This window comes from Anastrepha obliqua, chromosome 1 (genome assembly GCF_027943255.1).
Source record: "Anastrepha obliqua isolate idAnaObli1 chromosome 1, idAnaObli1_1.0, whole genome shotgun sequence".
Taxonomy (NCBI): domain Eukaryota; kingdom Metazoa; phylum Arthropoda; class Insecta; order Diptera; family Tephritidae; genus Anastrepha; species Anastrepha obliqua.
In genome coordinates this window covers 75,695,923-75,715,278 of record NC_072892.1, presented here as the reverse complement: position 1 = coordinate 75,715,278, position 19,356 = coordinate 75,695,923, and the positions used below count along the sequence as shown (strand labels likewise).

Here is a 19,356-nt window from a genome sequence, read left to right as displayed (position 1 = left end):
CAGGGGAAAGCGGTTCCTTGGTGGAACCCTGAACTGTCGAAGCTTCGTGTACGGTCCAGGAAACTTCTTAATAAGGCCTTGAAGACCAAAACGGAAGAGGACTGGGCCAATCATCGACTTACACAGAGAGAATATAAGAAAAAAGTACGGCAAGCCAAACTTGAATCCTATAGAAATTTCTGCAGTAGCGTCGAAGAAATGAGGGAAACAGCGAGACTTTGTAAGGTCCTTCATTTAGACCGCTCAGTAAGGCTGGATTCCATTCGAAAACCTGATGGTTCATACACCATTTCCAAATCGGAAACGTTTAATGCTCTACTCGAAACCCATTTTCCGGGTAGTAGAACTCTCTCTGAAGCTGAGAGTGGCATGAACAATGACGGTGGCAACGGTGGAACCCTAGGTACAGCTGGTATATTGCTAGTCGGATAGTGACAAGGGAATCGATAAGGTTTTCCTTATCTTCCTTTGACAACTTTAAGTCCCCTGGACCTGGCGGAATATATCCAGTAATGCTTAAAAAAGGAGGAGACAGGCTGATTGAGGCCCTGAAAAGGATATTCACAGCCTGTCTTGCATTTGGTTATATACCATCCCAATGGCGACGCGTAAGAGTAGTATTTATTCCAAAACCAAGAAAAGATGACTATTCCCTAGCAAAAAGTTTCAGACCAATCAGTTTGACATCGTTCATGTTGAAAAGTCTGGAACTAGTGGTGGAGAAACATATTCGAGGGGGGGTATTGCCGAGAAGTCCACTTAGTAGAAATCAACACGCTTACCAGAGTGGAAAATCATGTCAATCGGCCTTACACGATCTTGTTAGCAAGATTGAAGATGGGCTGGAAGCTGACGAATACACAATGGGCGTGTTCGTGGACATTGAGGGGGCTTTTGATAATGTCACTTTCGGCTCGATATGTTCTTCTGCCGAACGACACGGAGTTAATCAAGCCATTATAAAATGGATATACTCCATGCTCTCTGAGAGGCTGTTAACCGCTGGTGGGAGCGACGACGAGCAAATCACAGTCAGGGTCAAGCAAGGATGTCCCCAAGGGGGTGTTCTTTCTCCGCTGCTGTGGTGCTTCGTCGTAGACTCCCTATTAGCGGAGATGCAGGAACTCGGCTTTCACGTCCAAGCATATGCGGACGACGTCTGTGCGCTAACATCGGATAAATCCTTAAGGAGGCTTTGCACGAAAGTACAGAGGATCCTTGACAAAATCGATGATTGGTGCATGAGACAAGGTCTTTCCGTTAATCCAAACAAAACAACCATAGTCTTGTTTACGAAAAAACGGAAATTGGATGGACTCAGTCTTCCAACACTGAAAGGTGTGACACTTGGTCTTTCCAACGAAGTTAAATATCTAGGAGTAATCTTGGATAAGAAGCTGACCTGGGAGACACACGTTTCACTGAAGGTGAATCGTGCATTGAAGATTTTTCAGCAATGCCATAGAGCCTTTGGCAAAACTTGGGGTCTGAAACCTGCTGTGGTCCTATGGATATTCACGGCACTTATCAGACCAATCATCACTTACGCTTCTGTGGTCTGGTGGCGACGGAGCATGGTTAAGCCCACAATCCGGGAACTATACAGGCTGCAAAGAAGTGTATGTTTATGCATCACGGGTGCCATGAGTACAACCTCTGGTGATGCCCTAAATGCTATGCTGGCACGAAGATGGAACTTCGGGACACAGAGAAATCTTTAAGTTGCTGTCGGAGCAGTATCCACTGTTTTTGGCACCTAAAGATGACCTGATACCCACAGTTTCGTTCGGAAGGAAATTTGATGTCAGATTGTGAGCAATGGAGCAATCCAGAATGCATGCAGGGAGGTTTGACGGATATTTTCTTTACCGATGGGTCCAAGACTGAAATAGGGTCTGGAGCCGGATGGTACTTAAACGATAGTAATAAGTATCACTATGCTATGGGGGAAATGGCAACTGTTTTTCAAACAGAAGTTTTTGCCATCCTAAAAGTAGCCGAATGGATAATCGAGAGGAGATGGAGCGGGAAACAGATTGGAGTCTTCAGTGACAGTCAGGCTGCATTGAAGGCCCTGGAGAACGCGAAGCAAACCTCGAAGATTGTTCAAGAATGTAAGAGGAAGCTTAATTCTGTCGCAAGACAAAACAAGCTTGTACTTATATGGGTTCCGGGACACTCCGGTGTTCAAGGAAAAGTAATTGCCGACGAATTGGCCAACCGTGGATCAGCGGTGCCCCCACAGGGGCCAGAGCCAATAATCGGAATCAGTCCCGCAGGAATCAAGAATTGGATCAACGATTATGTAGGCAATCTACATAAAGAGCGATGGTCCGGTCTAGAACGCTGCAGAACTGCAAAGTGTTTTGTGACAAGTCCGAACAGAAAACTGTCAAACTTTCTACTATAACTTAGAAGGAAAGACATTCGGTTGATGGTCGGCATCATTACAGGACACAACCCATGGGGTCAGCATATGACCACCATTGGAATCATCGAGGACCCGGTATGCCTGTCCTGCTTGGAGGAGGCGGATAGCACTGAGCACTTTCTCTGTGAGTGTCCTGCCTTTGCTAGAGCGCGACTACGGGTATTGGGTTCCGATGTCATGGGAATGAGTAATATTCGTTCTCTCAAACTGGAGGATATTTACAGATTTGCCAAAGAATCTGGAAAATTCTCACAGGACTAACTATCTCTATCTCTGTCTCTACTCTTTCCTATCTCTTTCTCTGATACTTTTCTCCCTCCCTCCTTAACTATCTACCCCCTTTCCAGAGCTTTAAATACAATGGGATTTTTAGCCTGAGTGTTTTAGGAGCCACCAAATCTCCTGGTGCTCCTTGGCTCGACCTCTTCAAATTCAAATTCAAGGTGTATGGATTATCTATATTCGTTAAGAAGTAGGATTTTAAAAATCGGTTCCCGTTGCCTCTCATATCGGATCAAATTGCTAGACTCCGCTTTGCAAGATATTTCTCATGTGTAGATATGGTCAGCGGATTTTACCAAATTCCAGTACATGTGGATTCGATTGAGCGAACTACATGTGTAACGCCTGAAAGTCAATATGAGTTTTTGACTATGCCTTTCGGTCTTAAAAATTCACCGTCTGTTTTCCAGCGGGCTATAATAAAAGCATTGGGAACATTAGCGAATACTTTTGCCATTGTATACATCGATGATGTTTTGATTATAGCTGAAACCAAAGAAGAACCATTAAACCGGTTGCAGATTGTGCTAGAAACTTTAAGTAAAGCTGGATTTTCCTTTAATATAATCAAATGTTCATTTCTCAAAACTAGTATCGAGTAACTTGGGTTTGAAATTAGTGACGGAGAAATTAGGCCAAACGCTCGTAAAATTCAGGCATTAATAGGGTTACCACCGCCGCAATCTGTGGCACAGTTAAGGAAATTTATCGGTTTGCCTTCCTACTTCCGGCAATTCGTTCCCAAATTTTCCGAGATATTACAACTCTTGTACCACTCCATTAAAATTTTGTTTGCAAATCAGAGCATGAGCAAAATAATATCGATACTAACACAAGCTCCACTATTAATCATATTCGATCCTAAGTTCTCAAAAGCGTTGCATACAGATGCGGTTTCAATTGGCTATGGAGCAATATTGCTGTATAAAATTGACAATAAGCCTCATGTAGTTGAATATTTCAGCAAATGTACATCGCCCACTGAATCTAGATACCATTCGTATGAAATAAAAACATTAACCGTAGTTGACGGTATCAAACATTTCCGTCATTATTTACAGAGACGTAAATTTGTTGTTTATACGGACTGTAATTCTTTGAAATCAAGTCGTACAAAATTGGATTTAATTCCGAGAGTACATAGATGGTGGGCGCTTCTACAATCATTTGACTTTGATTTAGAGTACAGGAAAGGCGAACAAAAGGCGCACGCCGACTTTCTATCACGAAATCAAGTGTCAGAAAAAAATAGAAACGTAATCAAAGTATCAGAAATACGAATTAATTTGACGGAGGTAACCGATAATTGGTTGGTATCAGAACAACAGCGTGACAGTGAAATACTAAACATATTAACGAGACTCAAAAACAATAAAAATTTAGACAAGAGCTATGAATTGCGAAAAGGAATATTGCACAGAAAAATACAGAGAAATGGTAAAACAAAATGCTTACCGGCAATTCCAAGGAGTTGTAGATGGGCAGTCATAAATCACGTACACGAATCTATTATGCACCTCGGGTAGAAGAAAACGTTAGACAAGGTCTATAGTTAGGATTGGTTCGAAAATATGTCAAAATACGTGCGACGATTTGTAGACAATTGCATCAGCTGTAAAGTATCACAGCCACCTGTAGGAAAGTTGCAAGCGGAGCTGCATCCAATTCCCAAGATAGAAATTCCGTGATATAACTGGTAAACTAAGCGGGAAAAACGTTTTGAAAGAGTACGTCATAGTACTAATAAAGGGTTTTTCAGTAAGAGCGCTTCAACTTTTGAACTTTTTTGAATAAAACACAAACGGTTTGACTTTTTTAACTAATCTTTTTTTTTATCGAGTTTGAACATATACATTTAAGTATGAAATTCGATTTCTTTTGCATGACCACCGCGTGCACGGTTTACGAAGTCCAATCGTTGAACCCAATTTTCGACCACTCTTTTGCATAAATCGGCCGAAATTCCAGCAATTTCGCGTTCAATATTGGCTCTGAGCTCACAAATCGTCGCCGGCTTGTTACTGTAGACCAATGACTTCACATAACCCCAAAACGGGACGGCTTGTTAAATGGACCGTAAAATGGCCGTAATGCTCTTAAAGTAGCAGCAACAGAACGATTATTTTCATAAAAAATTTGCACGATTTGCAATCGTTGCTCAAGTGTGTAGCGTTCCATGATGAAATGTATACTAATGAAGTTTACAAATAACAAGCGAAAAATAAAAAATATTGCGTCGTTCGCCCTCCCTATCAGAAAAAAGTTGAAGCGCACCTATTGAACAACCCTATAGATTCCTTTACAAAGTTTGTGTATTTCTACCACACTTTGAATATAGATACTGAAAGTTGTATCAAGGCAGGAAAATCAGTTGTGTCAATATTCGGTTTACCCACAAAGATAATCGCGGATCAAGGTCGCTGTTTTGCGAGTTCAGGTTTTCGCGAATTCTGTTCTTCTCAAACGATTAAATTGCATTTAATTGCAACGGGAAATGAGCTTCATCAGAAAAGAAGAAGACTCACCACTTTGGAAATAGGTTTTCAATATTTCCCAATATTGTTCAAGTGTATAGCGTCCCATTTCGTAAATGTCAAACCTTTAAGTAAATTATGAACACATTTAACATGTCATTTGTGTTACCATTCTCAAAAAAATAGGTGGTTCAAAAAGCAAACGCTATATGGTCCACCCCATATGTTACATATGTTGTATGCTAAAATAGGGTTTTCCAAACAGAGGTGTAATTTTGATATTCAAAGAAAAATGCTATTTTTTAATATAAATGATCGGATGTGTATTTCATTGTAAAGAGGAAGGTATGCCGTTAATAGTGGAAAATAACATCAGACAAATGACAAATTGACATTTACGAAATGGGACGCTATACGCTTGAAAAAAATTGGAAAATATTGAAAACCTATTTCGAAAGTGGTGAGTCTTTTTCTTTTCTGATGAAGCTCATTTTCACATCGGTTCCTACGTCAATAAGAAAAATTCTCGGATTTGGGACTCTGAAAATCCACACGTTACTGTAGAGAAGCAAATGCATCCACAACGAGTCACTGTTTGGTGCGGTTTTTGGTCTGGCGGCATCATCGGGCCATTTTTTTTCGAAAATGAGCGAGGAGTCGCGGTTACAGTAAATGGCGAGCGTTACCGTGACATGCTCAACAAGTTTTTGCTTCCAAAAATTGAAGAGGATGACATGGACGACATTTGGTTTCAACAGGATGGTGCAACTTGTCACACTGCCAAAGTTACACTCGAACTTTTGGCTACCGTTTTTGAAAACCGATTAATCAGCCGCAATTCCGATATCAATTGGCCGCCTCGGAGCTGTGATTTAAGCTCGTTGGACTATTTTTTGTGGGAGCCGTTAAGGACAAATGCTATGCGAACCATCCAGAGACGATTGATTCTTTAAAACACGAAATCGAAGTTGCCATTCATGAAATTGGAGCCCAAACAATCGAAAATGTGCTTAAAAATTGGGTTGATCGAATGGCCTACTGTAAAGCCAGTCGTGGCAGTCATTTGAATGATATTATTTTTCATTCATAAATGACAATGTTCAATCCTCAAAATAAAAAATAAAGTTTGAAAAAATATTGATTCGTTTTTTTATAGCTGATTAAAAAGGCAAATTTTACATGGTCCACCCTATATATGAGATTTATATGAAAATTGCGCCACATATTGGAAACAATTTATGATTGTATTTTTTATTTATTTTTATTTATGTTTTTAAAAGCTTACGTGATAATAAAATTATTAAGAAACTCAAGAAAACGCAACGCTAGCAGCAGAGGCTTTCGGCTGATTGTATTAGACTTGGTTTTGATGGATAATGTACTATATTTTCATATACATATGTATACATACATGAAAATTGCGCCAAATATTGTTATTATCACATAACAATAATAAAATAAAACAAATAAAAATTACCATAAATTTCTTCCTTCATATATAATAACAAATTAATAATAAAAATCTTAAAATAACTGGTATTATTAACAACTTGTCGTCACTAATTAAAATTCAGTAAGGATGAAGATTAAAGCTGTGAGAGTGATGCAAATGCATGCTGCATGCATATTTTGCATGTTTCGTCCATAAAAGCCTATTTCGATTTAAAATGTATGTTTGCATATTTTTTGAGTTATATTATTTAAAGAAATTTAAATCATTATTTTAACCAAAACATCAAGAAAAACAATTCGTAGCTAAACTTTCGTTTAAAGAACAGATCTATAACCATTTACCCCGTCTGTTTCAAAATTTTCTCCAATGAGGCGACCCATTTTTTTTTTGTAAAAATGAGACTCGAAAACTTCCACGAAATGAGTTTGGCGCAATTATTGGATACTATGATTTGTGAAGAGAGCACAACGACAAGTGCTATGCGTCACTTGTGTAAGTATGAAAAGCATAGTAAACGCAATAAGTTACATCATATTCTTCCCAGTTATTGCATGGTATTTGAAGCAATCGGTTGATTGAAAATTGGGTTAAGATGCCAAAAGATAGAAAAGAAACGCCGGGTGAATTTATTGTGCGTATGAAAAACTAAATTCCCAATGTTTTTCGGTGGGGCAAATCAGTTTTATTTTGTTCACATTGCAATTGTTTGCTTTCTGCGAAAAAAATATTTCAAGTTGTCTCGTTCGATGGTCTAAAACAACATCTTGTTTTGACTTGCAACAATGAATTACTATAAATATATGGCTAACTGAAATAAAAATGTTTACTAGCCCGGGAGAAAAAACTGCCTTTTTTTGCATTTTCGGTATTTTTTGAGAGATTTTCGAATATTATTTTGGGCATTTTTTGCATGTTTTCATACATATTTCCGTGCATATTTTGTCTTTTGTTTTGCATTTTTTCGTGCATATTCCAGAGTTTTTCATGCAAGCATATTTTTTGGCCTTTTATTTTGCATGACTATCACAACTCTAATGATATTGATACATACCAGGTTTTATTTTAAATTCTTCAAGTATATCACATTAATAATCCTCATAGAGAAATGATTCAGGCACACAGGAAGACGGCATATGAGAATACAAATATGTAAATTTACTATATACTATATGTACATATGCGGCCGCGTGCACTTCCCACAGAAAAAATATTACGATTCGCAAAAAATGTCCAAGGATTTCAGCGCGCATTCATAGGCACAGCATTATTAACAGAGTTGAACAGTTCACAGAAGCTTCAATATAAAATATTTGGCACTTTGGGCTTCATCCGAATATATACAGTAACATCCAAGTAAGTCGCACTCCTCTTTTAGTGTAAGTTTCTAACTTTCCGGCTTTATACATATGTATGTTTTTGTGCACTTTTTATCAATTGAAGAACTACATACGCAAAGTAAAATACTAATTAACTATTTACCTATCAGAGAACATAAAATAATTGTTTGGAAATTTACTTCTAGTATTGAAATGTCCGACACAGAACTTTTTTATAAGCTATGATACATTGGGGTAGTAAATTACTGCCATCACTAACAGGTAAAGAAACAGTAGACCGACTTCCTGTTATTCTTTCAAATTGCAGTGCTGATCAACTTCTTGGTGTACCTGCATTGCAATCAGGGAGTGGAAAAGAACAGGCAACAGCTGTTTGCGAAACCCTTGCGGAATGGGGCCTTCAGGACTACGTAAAAGCATTGGTTTTTGACACTACTGCCTCTAATACGGGCGCCTTTAATGGTGCGTGTGTTTTGATTGAAAGCTTTCTAGAAAAGGATCTATTATATTTGCCTTGCCGCCATCATATATACGAAATCATTTTAAAAGCCGTTTTCGAGGAGAAGATGGATAAAACTACCGACCCAACCGTACCAATCTTAAAAAAGTTCCAAACTGCTTGGCCTAAAATAAATGTTAATAATTTTACAACCGGAATCGTGAATAAGAAGATCAGAAAACATTTGGATCCGGTCGATGTTTCCCGAGATCTTGATTTTATACGAAGCACGTTGCAAGAACAACAACCGAGAGAGGATTATCGAGAATTTTTAAAATTGGCTGCTATTTTTCTTGGCGAAATACCATCTCGTGGAGTATCCTTCCGAGCTCCAGGAGCTATCCATCGTGCAAGGAGGATGGCTAAGGCTATTTATTGCTTTAAGATATTCATGTTTCGCGCTGAATTTAAATTATCACCGCGTGAGGAAAATGCAATTTGTGATATTTGCATTTTCCTTTACAGTATATATATCGAAGCGTGGTTTTGTGCACCTTCTGTAGCCAAAGCACGATTTTTGGATTTCAGTGTTCTTTCCAAAATTTATAAATACCAGACAGTTGACGAAGACATCTCTCGTGTGACTTTACAAAAAATCAAAAATCATTTGTGGAATTTATCACCTGAATCCATCGCCTTGGCCTTCTTTGACCCAAATGTGACGGCAGAATCAAAAATTAAAATGGTAAAGGCGTTGAATCGTGAAATTGATGCTGAATGTGAAAAAAGTATTAAAAGGATAACCGTAAAAACAAGCAAAGTTCCTGAATTATTAAACCAAGGACTTGAACAATTTGTCTCCAAAACAAAACGATTCTTTGCAAGATTTCACATAAATGACGAATTCCTATGCACAGATCCTGCCCGGTGGCACAAACATAAAGATTTCGTCCAAGCTTTAAAAGTATTTAATAAACTTAAAGTAACAAATGATACGGCGGAGAGAGGTGTTAAACTAGTACTCGTAGAGGATTTTAATAAGTTATATACAAAAAACGAGCGACAAATGCAGTACGTGCTCCAAGTTGTAAGTGACTATCGACAGAAGTTCCCAGACTGCAATAAACAAACTATATCTAAAAATAAAGATTTTTAATTCATTTGTATTTTATTTTCTTCAATGAGTTATTTCTTTTTTTTAGTTTTTTTTATATGTTATTATTAAACTAAATTGCAATGAAGTAAGCGTCATATGGAACTATATATGCTAAATACTGTATGGATAATAATTTCCTTCTTCAATTTATATATGTATAATTTAATATACTTTACCAATTAAATTCTTTTACTACTTATTTTAGCTGTATATATACTCATGTAAAATAAAAAACACACTTTTAATGAAATTAAAATTTTTTGTCATTTGGGGGTAAATTTTGCATATTGAAAGGCTCGGGGGCACACCTTTCCCTATCCGATTGGCACCAAATTTCACAGAGGTCATTTTTATATAGAATGAAACCAAACTTGAGGGTAGCCCGCGAAAAAATATTGTATATATAATAAAAAAACAGGTCAAATAACTGCCACGCTAATGTATACATATATAAACATACATTATCCATCAAAACCAAGTCTAATACAATCAGCCGAAAGCCTCTGCTGCTAGTGCTGCGTTTTTTTGAGTTTATTTATAATTTTATTATCACGTAAGCTTTTAAAAACATACATAAATAAAAATAAATAAAAAATGCAATCATAAATTGTTTCCAGTATGTGGCGCAATTTTCATATAAATCTCATATATAGGGTGGTGGACCATGTAAAATTTGCTTTTTGAATCAGCTATAAAAAAAACGAATCAATATTTTTTCAAACTTTTTTTTTTATTTTGAAGATTGAACATTGGCTTTACAGTAGGCCATTCGATGAATGGCAACTTCGATTTCGTGTTTTAAAGCATCAATCGTCTCTGGATGGTTCGCATAGTATTTGCCCTTAACAGCTCCCCACAAAAAATAGTCCAACGGGCTTAAATCACTGCTCCGAGGCGCCCAATTGATATTGGAATTTCGGCTGATCATTCGGTTTTCAAAAACGGTAGCCAAAAGTTCGAGTGTAACTTTGGCAGTGTGACAAGTTGCACCGTCCTGTTGAAACCAAATGCCGTCAAGGTCATCCTCTTCAATTTTTGGAAACAAAAACTTGTTGAGCATGTCACGGTAAGGCTCGCTATTTACTGTAACCGCGGAAGAAGAAGAAGACTCACCACTTTGGAAATAGGTTTTCAATATTTCCCAATATTGTTCAAGCGTATAGCGTCCCATTTCGTAAATGTCAAACCTTTAAGTAAATTATGAACACATTTGACATGTCATTTGTGTTACCATTCTCAAAAAAATAGGTGGTTCAAAAAGCACAGCTGCGCCTTTTAATTCACATGCGCAGCGTAGCGACCATGGTGCTTTATAGTTGCCATGGTGCTGAACAGTCTGAAATAGTCGCGGCGGCGCCGAACAGTTTCAACTATTGTACTATTCAACAAAAACTCATCATCAAAAAATGCATTGATAAATTCGAGCTCTTTACTTTCGAGCAAAGTACTTTCATTCATAAAACGAGGCGCCCATATGCCAATTTTCTCGACCGTTCGAAATAGTCAATATTGGAATATTTCTTGTAGAACTATTTGCCAATATTTGGTAAATCTTGATTTTTTGCCATGTCGAATGGTCGCAGCTCGTTTGCACCCATATATGTATGTAAATATGCCTTCTAAACGCTCGTTAACCGCAGCTGCTGTGCGTCAAGTGCGCGCATGAGCATACAGTAAGTTGTAGAAAACAGCAAGAAGTATCTTATAAAAAAGTTCTGTTTCGGACATTTCAATACTAGGAGAAAATTTCGAAATAATTATTTTATGTTCTCTGATAGTAGGAAAATAGTTGATTAGTATATTACTTTACGCATTAGGTTCTTCAACTGATAAAAAATGCACAAAAACATATGCATATATCTGCAAGTTTAGAAATCTGAAGTATTTGAAGGATACTGTATACATTTGAAGGTTACTGTTCATATTTGAAGGTTACTGTACATACAATGCTGTGCCTATAAATGGCCTACGAATATGCATTGCAACATTGGATTTCTTGAGAAGTTTTACCGCAATATTTTTTGCTGTGGCAAGTACACATACATACACACATCATATATAGTTATATGCGCATATGTATATAAATTCACAAATTTAAATTTGCATATGACATCCTCCTGTGTGCCCATGATTCAATTATAGAAGGTTAGTTAAGTAAGCAGCTTTCTCGCTCCCTCTTGACAAATCGGATCCCTTATTTGAAAACATGTTGTTTCTTTACAAATATACGTATGTACATGTTTTATGAAAGAACCACCGGCTTGGGAATTTTCATACACGTAAGCCCAGATCAGACATTTGTGAAAATTCTTATTATACTTTTTCAGTCATAGGTTTGTAGAACAGCGTTTTACATATAATACATAAACCACAGTTAGTAAGTTCTGTTAGAATATTTGCTATTAAATTGCAAGCAAGTGCAACGAAAGGTGTGTGTTGAAGAGCTAGGCGGCACAACTATTGTGGTTTTTAGAAACAAAGGCAAGTAAGCGCGTATTTCTACCATTATCACATGTGGTTCTACGGACAATTTCATAGATGACATTGAACGTGCTGTGTATGATGGTGCAAATACCTAGTTAAGTGTTTGACATGTGACGGTCTAGTGCTGCTACCACTGAAATCAAATTTGACTTCCGAATTGGCTGTCCACGTCGATATCTTACCCGGTCTAGATCAATATGCTGTGCGTAGATGCATGCGCAACACCTACACCAGCAAGTCCTCTCGCTTTACGTCTACAATTACACGTAAGTTGTAGTGATATATTTGTGAGTTAACAATTTTTAAGATTTTTTGTTTACAGGGTTTTGATTTCTGCCCGAACAAGTGCAGCGTTCCAACACCTATACGAGCAAGTGCGCCCACTTTCTTCATATTTCCGCTCCGGTTCATTACTGCGACGCGTTGTACGAGTATTGATATACGTAAATTTACAAACAATCACAATTACTAATCTACTATCAATATATGAAATTTTTCGATGTTTTAGTTTTAGACCATACGAATGCACTTTTTCCTAACTCTTACTAATTTTAAGGACGCTAATTATTTTAATGTAGACAAATTTTAGACTATAAACTAGTAAATTTGTTGCCAACAATTTTAACTCTTCTACCTCCAATTTTTTTCTTATGTTTGAAAATGATCGACTGAAGTTCTGCTTTCGCAACGTCTTTACGGTAGCATATGTACATGTATTATTATGCACGAAGTACGAAATTAAACTTTCTGTTTTATCCCATTCCTGTCGTTTAAGTTTATTTTGACCTTTGGTGTATTAAAGGACTTGTAGTATTATAGAATTTTATATTCTTGTAGTAAATTTAATACATTATATTCCTTTATTATCACTACATCTTATTCTTTCTCACAAAATATACACAAATCTATTGTGAGATTAGATTCTTAAAATGTTCCTCGGAAATATTGCTGGTTATTTTTAAAGTATGATATCATGGCAGCCGAATCTGTGGTTTAACAAGTTACTCTTTCAATGCATAATATACATACATATAAAGGATGCTAAAAGTCAGTATTTATTTCAGGAATAAAAAAATGTGAAAACAAAGCAAAGGTTACTACGAGTAAACATGGCTTTGTATGCATAAGAGTGAACTAATTTTCCAAAATATTTTTGTTTACTAGCAGCATTTCCTTTTTAATGTAATGAAAGTACTCCGTTAGAGACTCCATTTTTTTACTTTTGTCTCGTTTCATATCTAACTAATTTTTTGTTTTCCAACTACGAACTAACTTGAAACACATACAGTTGCGATCACTGAAATAGTAGTGCCCACTAGCGAAATGCAGAATTATATTAAAATCGCAAATTATGTGATATCGATATTGATTTTTTTTTTAATTATCATCTCTAGTATATGCTTTAATGTATATATAAAATATAATCCGTTCAACAGCAACGGTTTAAGTTTTAAAAAAGCAATCTCTGCAGAATTTAAGGCGAGCAGTGAAATAGTAGCGCAGAGCAAATAGTGTCATAAAATTTAATTTCTTGAAAAAATAATTAATTTTTTCTAACAATAAGTAAGTTTGATCACGTTATTTATTATATAATATGTTTAGCGGGAATAGCAAAAAACAAAATTGTTTACAACTTTTAGTGGGACGAGGTGTGCATTGCACTCACGAGAAACACGAAATTATCAAAGCCCTTATTAAAAATGGGAAAACGTACAAAGAAGTGGAAAAAACTGTTGGTTGCTCGGCCACCATGATACGACACGCCATTACACATCAAAATAAACCGGAAAAAAGGAGCGGCAAGCATAAATTATCAACGACTACCACACGTCAAATTATTAAATATTCGAAGACTCATCCCACAATGTCAGCTGTCGAAATTTTACGCGACCTGAAGTTACCATGTAGTGTGCATACAGTAAGGATACGGCTTCGAGAACATAACCTCTATGCTAGAAGTCCACGTAAGGTTCCGCTTTTAAAAAAAAATCATGTGGTACCTAGATTAGATTTTGCCAAAAAAACATCTTGATTGGCCTATTTCAAAGTGGAGGAAAATAATGAAGGATGTTAAGCTCCCATTCGTTGAGGAAGAAATGCCACTCAAATGGGTACTGCAGCAAGATAACGACCCGAAGCATACAAGTAAGTTGGCAAAGTTGTGGTTTCAAGACAATGCAATTGAGGTCATGGAGTGGCCAGCTCAATCTCCTGACCTTAATCCCATAGAAAACCTTTGGACAGATCTTAAAAAAGCTGTGTGGGATGCAAAACCAAAAAATAACAGTGATTTATGGGATGTAGTGCTCCGCGCATGGCAATCAATACCACAGCAGAGATGTCAACATCTTGTAGACTCTATGAGAAACCGATGTGTAGCAGTGATTAAAAATAACGGTCATGCTACCAAATACTAAATATTTATGCTAAGTCTTAGCAATAATATTAACAATTTAAACCATATTTAATAATTTTACTAACTTACTACTATTTTACTGCTCGCGGTAATTTGCATGAAAACACATCTTACGTGAAATTGTTTTTGTTATAGCTTATATATGAACAATTTCTTTCCCCCTACACGTACTCATGAATTTGTCCTTTAGTTTTGCAATAAAATTAATACAAATATTTATTACTTTGGTTTACTTGTAATTTCAAGAAATATTAGCCGTACGTTCGCACTACTATTTCAGTGCTCGCAGCTGTACATAAGTAACATCACATAGTTCTGCATTCAAAATATTCTAAATAAATATTATATTTGCTTTTAAAAAAAGAATAATTTTTCTGTTGTTTGGTTTTAATGTAGATTAAATAACCAATATACTTAGCTTTTCTCTTATTATAGGACTAATTAGCTACTTTACGTACTTTTTTACTACCTTTGGGCAAAAAGGGGAAAGCATTTTTTCCTCTTTCTCCATTCTTCGTAAATGCAGCCCTAAAATAAGGCAGTATCAAAGCGCCCTTATCATTACTTAACTAACCTTGTATAATTGAATCATGCTGTGTGCCTAGTAATGAATGAGTTCTCTATGTATAGAATTATGGATAATTTGGAAAAAATTCAAATATATAGGCCATATTAAAAAGCTACCTTAACATTCTTTGCTTCTAATCACTAACAAATTCTTATCGACTGCTGCTAAATTTACATACATAATTCAGTCCACTACTGTTAACTTTTGGTGAAATAGTGTCTGTGGTGATTAGTCTTCGCGAAACGAGTACCCCTCAAAATTCCATATGTTTCAATCATTGAGAGATTAACGTTCTCTGGACGAAGAGTAGACGAAAGCAATGGAAACAACCAAGCACAAAAAGTAACACACACGCACACACACATTTTCTTGCCATGACGAAAAGAAACTCTTCCAAATGCAGTTAATTAATTAATGATTTCATAATTTAAAACGCTGTGCTTCGTTTCATCAATTTGTGTCACAAATCATAATATTATCCAGCCATTCACTAAATTTACGCAAAACATGCAATTTTTGTTTGCTTTGTATTGGTAAGGGACGTCAGGGAAGACGCTACCTATAGTACTCAATTCGCCTTGGAATATTAGAGTACAAGATTGCGTCTTCCGAATTCACTGCGTCGGCCACTGAAAAACAAATAAATAAAATGAAGAGAAATTACTTGTTTGTGAAGAAAAAAAGTAGGCGAAAGCAGTAGAACTCCCCAAATACAAGATATACACATACATACTCATACACCCACAATTTATTTATTTCGTTTATTCAAGTTAAAAAACGCTGCAACTAACTTAATAGTGCCCTTTATTTTGACTGATTGCCCGCCAAAAAATTTACATCAATTGTATCAACTTGTTTGCGCAGGTGGAACTATTTTACAAATGATTCAAATATCGATGTAATAGCAACTAGGATGATTGAAAAAGTACAATCATTAAAATTCTTATAATAAAATGTATTAAGATTATGCATCAGCATCACTTTGTGTGGAAGAACTAGATGCGGTACTTTTAGCTGGACTTTGGGACCGTTTATTTATGGACGTAGATATTTTAAACTCTGCTGAGCGTATGGAAAGGTCTTCCGGTTCACTTTCATAATAACTATCATTCGACATTTCATTTTGAGTAGGAGATGTTCTTAATCCGAAAGCTGATGTTGAGGCTTCTGCATCGCCTTTTTTTTCCAGTTTTATATTCGATGTATCGTCAGGAGTGCCTTGCAAATAAATAACCGGAGTTTGCAATGTCGCAGTACTTGCCATCAAAGCTAATAAATTCAAACTTGCATTAAAAATTTTACACCACTGAAGCAATGTTGTTTCAGTGGTACGATAAATATCATTATTCATGGTATTGTTTTCTACACAAGTATTCTTATTTAAACTTTCAATATACGCGCCTTGCCCTAGTTTTGCGAAATTGTTATTAATATCACCTCCACAGTTAAAGTCCAATATGTTGCGTCCATTTACCTCCATCTTGTGACCACTTGTGTAACTAGACTCAGTATTACTATGTTCTGGAGAATTTTTAGTTCGATGAGGCAAAACTGCACTAAATTTTTTATTAAAAATTGACTCCGTGTTTGGCGTTTTGTCAAAATCTTGATCCATGGAATATGTGGCACGTTGTGTATCGTGCGGTTGACTAGTTTCTGCAACACGATTGATTTTTTTTTGACTCGTCCATTTATAAGAATTTACATCTAACATTGACAATAGACTTGGATTTAATGAAGACACACAATTCAAATCATTATGCATAAAACTGGATTGATTATAGTTTGCCGATGAAGGTATTAATGAAAAAGCTCTGCTTAAAGAGCATGGTGAAGCACCAAAAGAAGATTTTATGTCTCCTGTGACCGAAGTTCGTTTAGTTTGTGACTCCGAGGTTGGCAGTCGAGTTTTCTTCATAAACTCAGTTATTGTCATTTCCCCAAGCATTGGCCCATCGTGATTGCTATTAGCATTAATGATGAAATCTAAACTTTTTAAATGAGGCACATCATTATATTCGGAAAAATTTTGTATACTATATATTCCCTTCCTGAACTTACTTTGTTCAAACTTATTTCTTTTCTCAGCTGGCTGGAAATTCTCCAGCCCAGAATTTGGCAGCTTTTCAATTGCAGTCATTTGACGACACATAAAGCGTAATTTTTGCTCATTTTTACACCAACCACGAAGGGTTGACTCTGGTACACCAATGTCGCGCGAAACGGATGCTTTCGTCTCGCCGTTATGAATGCGTTGAATAGCTCGAACTTTGTCATTAGGAGTTAGATTTCGAAGCGGCCGCTTGCCACGTGTACTCATACGGATATTCAAGTGTTGATATGCAGATATGTCCATTTCCGCCTATACCGTCGCAATTATCGAGTTACTAAAAGAAAACGGAAAATGCAATTTTATCCGAAAGACATAAAAAAGTGCAATGCTCACAAAGTATGTAGGACTGAATAAAAATTGCACACAATTTAAAACGAAACTTATTAGTTTTTAATAGTATTCAAGCTTCCAGAAGCAATTAGTGAATGCAAATTAAAAATCCAATACAAAAAAATCTTTGTATTTTCGCGTGTCTAATTTTTTCAGAAGTGACGATGAAAGCTTGTAGTTTTGATAAAACTGAATTGACGCTTACGAAAAATTTTTCTTGATTTTTTATTTTCACTCCACGATATCGCGTATTGAGCACAGTACTTTTTGAGAGTAGCTAAGTGCAATTAAATTTGGAAGATGGTCACGTAAAATGTTTTGCTTGAGCCATATCGTATGCTCATATCACTTAGCCAAAGTAGCAACATGCACACACGTGGACTTCTCTTTGGACAGCGTCAACGATGTTAACCACTCGACAAAACAAAAGAATTTGTGTCTCGTGTTGTAAGCAAAAGCCCTTGATGCTCAAAGCTACCTAAAATGTTACAGAATTCTAAATTAAGAGAAATACCCACAAAGAGTTAATATTTCATTAAAATTACTCTTCTGATGTCAGGATAATAAAAGAGAAAATGAAAAACGTTCAATGGGTGCCAAGCAGGGTAGTGAATGTTTACATATACAATGGTTCATACTTTGCATGTGAAGACGAGAAATCTTTAAATTTTTTTCTATTTTATAATTGTTATAATTTATTTATACATTATTTCACAAGTTACTAAAACTTAAGTTTAATACTACATAAATTAATCAGAAAATCTTAAAAGTAAAAGTTATTTTTCATATAAACTTAACAATACAAAAAAATCAGAATTCATTGCTCACGAAATTATTTTGCTTTCGACTAGTAGTGGTATATAACTACATATATAATATATATTATATAAAAGAAAGTCATGTTAGTTACACTATTTATAACTCGAGAACGGCTGAACCGATTTGGCTGAAAATTGGTGGAAAGGTAGCTTAGAACCAGGAGACGGACATAGGATACTTTTTATCCCATTCGAACGCGTTTCCGTGAAGTCACTGTAAAATGTGGTATGACAAAAACGCATCTGATATGGAATAACAAAACACAAATGACAGCTAAACGTAATTTTGTCTATGGTTAAGTAGAAAATTTGATAATATAAATTTTGTCAGAAATATATAATCACAGTAATTTGTATTCTCTTGGAATCATCATTATCAATGCCGCGACCAAGACGATTGAATCTTTCCCGACAAAGCCGTAATGCAAGGATACGAAAAATTGCGAATAAAACGACTGAAGAAGCACAAGAATTGCCCGTGAAGAGCGCCGGGTTAATATGGCTCGACTTCGTGCTTCTCAACCACAAGAGCAAAGCGAGGCAACCCGTAAAACGGCTCGGTTGGTAATGCGGAATCGTCGAGCGAATAACAGAGAAGTTCAAGGAGATCATTTTCGACGCACAAGAAGAGAATTGTCAAGTGCTGATTTGAATCGAGCAGCGTTTCGATATGATTGCAACACTGATTACTCGTACTGCTTGCATCCTAGCATTTGCATTGGGCCAATGAACGTTGTTTGCGAGTATTGTGGCGCATTGAAGTTTTTCGGAGAAACGCCCGGATTGTGCTGCCTTAGTGGAAGAGTGAAATTGCCAATATTGAGTTTTTTGGAGGCGCAATGATTTTAATTTCTGGCGAGTTCCGCCAAACACTGCCTGTTATTCCAAGATCAACGGCTGCTGGCGAAATAAACGCTTGCCTCAAATCATCGAATCTATGGCCCTATGTGAAGAAACTTCAGCTGACAACAAACATGAGAGTTGCATTACTTAATGATACATCTACTGAAGATTTCTCTGAGCATTTACTGACTATCGGTAATGGTCGAGTACCT

At 36.4% G+C, this 19,356-nt stretch overlaps 1 protein-coding gene across 1 annotated transcript; it reads right to left on the bottom strand.

Annotated features, from left to right (window-relative positions):
- Positions 1–15,760: 15,760 nt before the first annotated feature.
- On the bottom strand, positions 15,761–17,660 carry LOC129250140 (protein distal antenna-related). Its single transcript, XM_054889784.1, has 3 exons — positions 17,487–17,660; positions 17,102–17,427; positions 15,761–17,026 (listed from the first exon to the last, which is right to left on the bottom strand). The coding sequence occupies exons 2-3, from the start codon at positions 17,394–17,396 to the stop codon at positions 16,005–16,007; spliced, it is 1,317 nt and encodes a 438-aa protein (XP_054745759.1). The 5' UTR covers positions 17,397–17,427; positions 17,487–17,660; the 3' UTR covers positions 15,761–16,004.
- Between the last annotated feature and the right edge of the window lie 1,696 nt (positions 17,661–19,356).

Excerpts from the sequence above, each read along its gene's own strand:
- LOC129250140 (XM_054889784.1), bottom strand. The coding sequence starts at position 17,396 with ATGGACATATCTGCATATCAACACTTGAATATCCGTATGAGTACACGT. Across the intron at positions 17,027-17,101 it reads AAGAAATAAGTTTGAACAAA|ATTTCATCATTAATGCTAAT; the intron begins GTAAGTTCAGGA and ends TAAAAAGTTTAG.